The sequence below is a fragment of the Papaver somniferum genome, chromosome 10 (genome assembly GCF_003573695.1).
Source record: "Papaver somniferum cultivar HN1 chromosome 10, ASM357369v1, whole genome shotgun sequence".
Taxonomy (NCBI): domain Eukaryota; kingdom Viridiplantae; phylum Streptophyta; class Magnoliopsida; order Ranunculales; family Papaveraceae; genus Papaver; species Papaver somniferum.
In genome coordinates, this window is record NC_039367.1 from 58,291,396 (window position 1) to 58,298,249 (window position 6,854).

Consider the following 6,854-nt stretch of genomic DNA (forward strand, 5'->3'; position numbering starts at 1 on the left):
ATTAATCAGTTTACAAACTTTCTTTTCACAACCTTTAACTACAAATCCCTCGGGTTGTTCCATATATATTTCTTCCTATCATTCACCATTAAGAAACACTGTCTTTATATCCATTTGATGTATCTCTAGGTTATGGACAGAAGCTGTAGCAATTAACATCCTAATGGAGCTAATTCTACTCACTATGAATAGGTGTCAAAGAAATATATACCTTCTTTCTGTTTGTAGCCTTTAACTACCAACCTAGCCTTGTATTTTTCAACTGTTCCATGTATATTACGTTTCCTATTGAAGATCCATTCAAAACCTATGGCCTTAGACCATGGAGGTAAATCTACAAGTTCAAATGTACCGTTTTCTCAAATGGAATCCATTTCACTAATCGAAACTTCTTTCCACCATGGAGCTTCAGGACAAGTCATGGGTTCTTTATAAGTCTGGGTATCAGACTCGGCTAGGTAATTAATGCAATCGGGATAGGTTTCCTCAGTTCTAACCCGTTTACCTCTTCTAGGTTCTATTTTTGGTGCATCTTCCTCTAAAGGTAAAGACTGACTAGTTGCCGACAAATCTATGGGATCATCTAAACATCTCTTTCGAGAATCACGTTTCATAGGAAAAACATTTTCAAAAAGTTCAGCATCCCTAGACTCCATAATAGTATGCTCAGGATACCCTATGAAAACACGGTCAACAGTTTTGGATCCTACACGCGTAAAGGAAAAACCTAATTTTCCAAATGGGCCGCACATATGCCGACTCTTTAGTGATTAAATTTAAACCCACCTGGGCATTTATCTCTTCCAAGTTCCACCCAGTCTAACACTAAACAGCTGCGTTCCTGCCTCCTGAGATCTCTCTCTCCTCCCGCTCTTAATAACCTTGGACTAGTTCTTCCAGGATCCCTAACATCGACTCAGTGGAGTAGATGCCTCAGAAATCAAAATCTTGATATTGACAAAGGTATCTCTCTCTTTGTACTTTTAATAAGGGGATTTTTAGAGACTATAATTTCCTGACTCATCTTTTGGGGTTTTAGGTTTTCTTTTTTTGGGTAATGATGACTGAAACCACAATGAATCAACCCAATACGAAGGTGATTATAAAGGAAACTACTACCAGGAAGATAGGGCGATCGGCTAATGAGTTTAAAAGGTGGGGAAGAAAATCTCCATTTCTGAGATATGGACTTCCGCTCATTTCCCTTACTGTTTTTGGAGCTCTTGGACTGGGTAATCTCTTACAAGGCAGGTATGTGTGGTACTCAAAATGCTTTTCTTATTTTTCTAATTGTTATTTGTTTAGATAAACTGAATAGGAATCCATGATCCTACAACATAACTCGAAACGATGATGAAATGCACATAATGTGTTTGTTAAATGGATATAAGAACTTACTTTACAAGTTTGTTTTTATCTTTGAGCAGTTGGTTACCTTAGATTTTCTCTGCATTGTATAGGATGGTAAAATGAGTGAATGGTTTCTCTGCATATAGTTGGTTCGGAATTGTAATTTTAGTATATTATTGAACAATGTGTTCTCACTATAACAAGTTTTGCTGGTTTTGCAGTATGAGTCTCACAAGTGCTTTACAAAATTTGATTTTTCTCAAAGTTTTCTTTCTAGTATATTCATGCACAACTTATTCTTGCAATCAATTATGCTGGTTTTGCATTATGGGTCTTGGAAGTACTTCACAAAAGTTGATTCTCGGAAAATTGTTTCTTCTTACCTGTGAATCTTATGGGTCTTTTTCCACCTGTCTCAACTGGTTTACCTGTCAAATTATGTATTTCTTTACATCATATCTTTCTGCGAAATATTTCTAGGATTTCCCTAGATGGCTTTCCTGTTCAGGGGAAGTCTGACATGTTTGGTTTTTGAAGTTCCGTCCTTACATAATGTATGACTGATGTATGTATTTGTGTTGGACTCAGGCCGTATATATTTGCTTGTACTACGAGATCTAACAATCTCTGCCATTGTTGGAAATTCACATCAACCTCTAGATTATTTTTTAAATGGTCAGTGGACTTGTTGTTACAGTAAAGACGTAGCAAAAGTGAAAGACGAGCATGAGTGGGAGATAATTGAGGCCAAGAAAGCTCTATCTAGAACAGGACCCATTGATGCATACAAGCCGAAGAAAATTTCACTGGAGGAGGAGCTCAAGGTGGTGATTATTTCTCAACATATCTCAAACTAACTCGCTCAATAGACAGTAAACGGTTCTTCTTCTTTTTTCCAGATACTAAAATTTTACTGATTGATTGTTTCTGTTTGTTTGTCAGGCAATGCAAGAGAAAGTTGACATAAACAACTATGAGTACAAGAAGGTTCCCAAGTTAAATGAAGGCCAGGCGCACTAGACATAACCTCTCTATATCATTTTTGTTGTTTTGTATGTATCCCGTTCACATCTGTAGAAGCACTCTCTCAATAAAATGTGATTGTTATTCAACTGTGAATTATCTTCATCTGTCCAAAGTAACTTTCCACATCTTTTTGGGCATATCAAATTTACATTTTTCTTTCAGTCGGAGTAGTAACCAGATTGCCTAAAAAAACTGTCTAAAATGGATTTGATAACTAGGTCAAAAGGTTGAGAACAGTGCCATCATACTGAAAAGGGTAACTTCACTCACAACAAGAGTATGACAAACAGCCCCAATTACCATTAACAAGTGTAAGAATTCAGGCATAAGAACATAAGAACTTGAGCTTTTAAGTACCAGTACTTGGAAACAGATTCCTTGTTAATAGACTTTACTATACTAGTCTAGTACATACATCAACAAATTGGATGAATGATTATCTGCAACTATATGACATGACAGATATTCTCATAACTTAAAATTCTTCGCAGCAGCATCAAATATCTCTCTTAGGCTAATCTTCACTCCATCGTCAGCAAAAACAAACTCAGTCGCACTCCTGGTCAGCTCAAACATTTCCTTTCTTCCAAGACCTTGAAATTTAAGATTCAAAGATAAATTCTCCGTAAAATGAGTTGAACTGATTTATGTGAGTATTTAATGCAACAGGCATACAACATACCAAAAGCAGAGGCAGCAAGGCTGTATTCGCGAGAAAGAGTAGTAGAGAAAACCCCTGTATCGTCAGTACACAAAACCATAGGATGCTTTGATTTGTAAAGATCAACTGCATTAACGAGTATACTTGTTAATGTTGCTTGAATAGAATAAAATAGCATTAGAAGACTTGTGCAAAAGAAAATAGCATCGCATGGTGTAAAAACAAAAACATACTAAAAAACTTGCACATGACAGTAATGAACCGACTTATTCTCTTTGATTTCCTCTTGCGACTGTAATCAGGTAACGAATATTTGGATTTAGCTTAAAGGTTAAAAATCTAACTGAAATGATGGTACTCTAAGGAAGGGAAGCGTTCGGTTCGGATGTTGGACGTCAAACAAATCTCAACCTGCACAGCAATAGTCATGAATCAGCATATTATATATGATACACATTCATTTGTTTGCTCTTTAAGCTAAAATGTTGATAGAAAATCACTTAATAGCTTCTACTTAAGAATGACAGATAATCGAGACAGGTTCTCTTTAGATGATTATTAAACGGGCAAACAGTGCCATAAGATTGGAAAGTTCTATGTCAAACCAGTGACTGGATATGCAACATATCAGAGATCAGATGCCACGAATCATATCATTGAGACAATTTTGGACTTAGATTTCCTATGTGAAGACAGCTTCTAATAATAATCCTATCTAAAACTAAAGTTGTCCAGTTGGATAAAAGATTGTTATCAACAACAAACCGGTATCTTAGAGGACTTCAGTTTTATCCTTTCTTCGCCTTTAATAAAACAAGCATGGCCAATCCTCTGGGGCAGAAAGTCTAGCATTGCACTGACTTCTTCTTTTCGATCAGGTACCTACAATCACCATAGTTTAAGTCAGTACATAGTTACATGAGGCAGCAATCACTTGGAACGTCACATGTATATGTACCTCTCCACAGTGCAGAGTAACAGCAAGACCTTGCTCCTTAGCGAATTTCAAAGCAGGCAAGAACGTAGCCCTGCCACACGATAGAGTTTTTTTTTACCATACACCATCATGGTAGAGAGAAAAGTAATACGGCGTGAATGAAGTGCGCAAACCGCGACACTTTAAGACATTCAGAGACCTTAAATGAACAGTACTAACGCATACAGTAATATAAACCAAGACAAAGTAAAACAGTTTCAATGTTTCAATTCAGTAACTGCTGAAATAAACAGCCATTCTAGTCCAAAGAACTAACTTCATATTATAGACCATGATTGCAGAACTTTGGGATGAGGAAGTACCATTCTCCGATAACAGGATTGCCAGAAAGGTCAATACCAACTACTCCCACGTCTCTCATTTCCAATGCCAGTTGAACCTAACCAAAAAAGCAGAAACAGAACATACAAACACTCTCACACACATGAAATTGAATCACTAATGCAGAGAATGGTTATAAACTTGAACAGGAAACAGCCTTACAGACTGCCATTTTCCCCTCACGTACAGTTTCCATTGCTGCTTCTGTAGTTTCACGACGATCAATACTAAGAAGAAGACGAACATAAATCTTTTTCCTCACAGTGCCATTGCTCATAGCATCACCAGTCAGAGTTGTACTACAATTCTGTTGGGCCATTCCAGAGGGAATATAATCAACATCAACTGAGTCGATGGATTTTAAACCGTTTATTACCGCCTCCATGTAAGACCGTTTTGTCATTCCAATAGCTTCATTCTTCTGTAAAATTGAAAACCCAAATACCCTTTTCAATTCTAATTCTTACCATCAACATAACCAAAAGAAGAATACTGAAAAATTAGCCCCAAATTCTCATGAATATGAATTACCTTTGGTGTAGTTCGTAACTCTACATAGACAATATTTTCTGAAGCAAAATCTTCAATAACCTGTTTCAAAATGTACACTAATAAGCTAAATTGCACACCATACGAACTGCGAATTTCAAAAATCAGTTCGAGGAGCTTACTTCTTTTGTTATTCGTGTTACGGTCGCATGATCGGTAGTGAGTGCATGAATTAAATCGAACAATCTGAAGCACTCAACTAGAGAACGATCATCTACCTTGCATAAACAGAATTGTCAAATTGAAATTCTCGGAAAATTAGAACACTAACCATTTCTTCCCTAGGCTAGGGTTTTACAGAAATCAAAAACTCACTTACCTTTTGAAATTACACTCTCCACATCATTAAAATCTATGACACCCTTTTCTCCAAGAACTCTAGCAAGTTCTCTGTTGCATAAAACCAAACCTCAATTACAGTAGTGTTCTTATGTGGGTTTAAGCAACAAATAGATTTGTTTCAGATATTAAAGCAACAAGAAAAAGAACTTACAGCAATGTAGAATCTCTAACTGATCCATTAAGATGAGCATGTAGTTCAATCTTTGGTAGATTCAAACACCAATCTAATGACTCCATCTATCTTTCGTTCTTTCTCTCTTGTGAGTTGCTGAGACTGAGTTCTCCTGCTTTCTGCTTCTACTTGCAAATGTCAAAGTAGTGTTTGTTTATAAGAAGGCTAGTTAAATTCAAGAAAAATGAATCAAACGGCTGTTAAAATAAAGGTTGATTGGGGTACGACAATGATAATGAGTCAAATTATTAGATTTTCCTACTACGGGATATGCCTACGTTCAAAGATTTTGCCACGTAAATGCCGCTACCAACTCACGTTGAAAGTTTTGAAGAGCGACAATTATGGTTTAGTACTATATTACTGGTACTAGCAACTGTGCTGAGGTATACGTGTCGATGACAAACTGAGTGAACCACGAGGTACTGCAATTTTTGGTACTAAGCTTATGGTCGTCCCTATTTAACGGGAAAAGTCAAAAAAAATTAAAAAAAAGTTAAAAGCATAATCCTGATATGGAGCGTTAACTTAAATTATTTCTTTTGATAGCTGATGAACATTTCTTTTTCTTTTTTTTTGTTGAGAGCAAAGGGCAAAATTTATAAAGAACTAAATTTGAAAGATTAGTTGGGGTCCTGGAAAATATTTGGGGGCCTTACCAAATTTATATCCACGCCAGAAAAGTTAGGAGGCTTCCAAAATAATGGTGAAAATACCATTTTATCATTCTCTAAAAATCAATCCTAAAATCCTATTAACACTTAAGATAGGCTCCCAATTTTCATTCCAACCCAAAACTCTTCTTCTCCTCCATTCCCTCTCCCTATCGTCCCCATTTTCTCCATTAACGACTGTGGAGAAACTTTTTTTTCATCTGATTTATAATTGAAGTTTCAGAAAAAAAGTCGTTAACATCGAAGTTTTGTTGCTTAACGATTTTTGATCTGCATGTGGAATTTATGAAAAATCGTTAACCATTAGGGTGGAGGTGAAAACGACCCTACCAATTTATGAGTCGTTGGTTACGAAGTTTTTTTGTTAACGACTCTGTGTTTATGCCAAACCACCTCTCTGTTTGAAAAATGAAAGGGTCGTCAATTAATTAATAATGTGTTAACGATCCTATGTTGACGACCAATTTATGAAATTAACTACTCAGTACCCTTCATATACAACTCTTCTGTCAACAAAAGTGTAAGGGTCGTCAATAGAAAGCAATCGAATCGTCAATTTTACTTTGCGAATCGTCAATGAATAATCAGAGTCGTCAATTATTTCTAAGGGTCGTTTTAGCTTCTTCTTTTTTTTTCTAACGACCCTTGAACTTTTTTTTTTTGAGTCGTCGGGTCTAAACATATTAAGTTAACGACTCTAGATGACCTAACTAGATGGAATCGTCAATGCTATCACACTTGGTTGACGATTTTTCATAACTT

General features: G+C 36.2%; 2 protein-coding genes across 2 annotated transcripts; one reads left to right on the plus strand and one right to left on the minus strand.

Annotated features, from left to right (window-relative positions):
- The first annotated feature begins 823 nt into the window (after positions 1 to 823).
- On the plus strand, positions 824 to 2,499 carry LOC113318925. The gene is made up of 4 exons (XM_026567209.1): positions 824 to 963; positions 1,040 to 1,251; positions 2,048 to 2,174; positions 2,293 to 2,499. Exons 2-4 carry the CDS (start codon positions 1,058 to 1,060, stop codon positions 2,368 to 2,370), a joined length of 399 nt encoding a protein of 132 aa, XP_026422994.1. The 5' UTR covers positions 824 to 963; positions 1,040 to 1,057; the 3' UTR covers positions 2,371 to 2,499.
- Positions 2,500 to 2,654: 155 nt separating this feature from the next.
- Positions 2,655 to 5,592, minus strand: LOC113318924 (adenosine deaminase-like protein). Its single transcript, XM_026567208.1, has 11 exons — positions 5,398 to 5,592; positions 5,224 to 5,294; positions 5,027 to 5,118; positions 4,887 to 4,946; positions 4,543 to 4,776; positions 4,337 to 4,413; positions 3,996 to 4,065; positions 3,803 to 3,919; positions 3,382 to 3,448; positions 3,059 to 3,163; positions 2,655 to 2,969 (listed from the first exon to the last, which is right to left on the minus strand). Exons 1-11 carry the CDS (start codon positions 5,481 to 5,483, stop codon positions 2,845 to 2,847), a joined length of 1,104 nt encoding a protein of 367 aa, XP_026422993.1. The 5' UTR covers positions 5,484 to 5,592; the 3' UTR covers positions 2,655 to 2,844.
- Positions 5,593 to 6,854: the final 1,262 nt, after the last annotated feature.

Excerpts from the sequence above, each read along its gene's own strand:
- LOC113318925 (XM_026567209.1), top strand. The coding sequence starts at position 1,058 with ATGATGACTGAAACCACAATGAATCAACCCAATACGAAGGTGATTATA. Across the intron at positions 1,252-2,047 it reads GGTAATCTCTTACAAGGCAG|TAAAGACGTAGCAAAAGTGA; the intron begins GTATGTGTGGTA and ends TTGTTGTTACAG. Across the intron at positions 2,175-2,292 it reads CACTGGAGGAGGAGCTCAAG|GCAATGCAAGAGAAAGTTGA; the intron begins GTGGTGATTATT and ends TTTGTTTGTCAG.
- LOC113318924 (XM_026567208.1), bottom strand. The coding sequence starts at position 5,483 with ATGGAGTCATTAGATTGGTGTTTGAATCTACCAAAGATTGAACTACAT. Across the intron at positions 5,119-5,223 it reads GGAGAGTGTAATTTCAAAAG|ATGATCGTTCTCTAGTTGAG; the intron begins GTAAGTGAGTTT and ends TATGCAAGGTAG. Across the intron at positions 3,920-3,995 it reads TTACTCTGCACTGTGGAGAG|GTACCTGATCGAAAAGAAGA; the intron begins GTACATATACAT and ends TGGTGATTGTAG.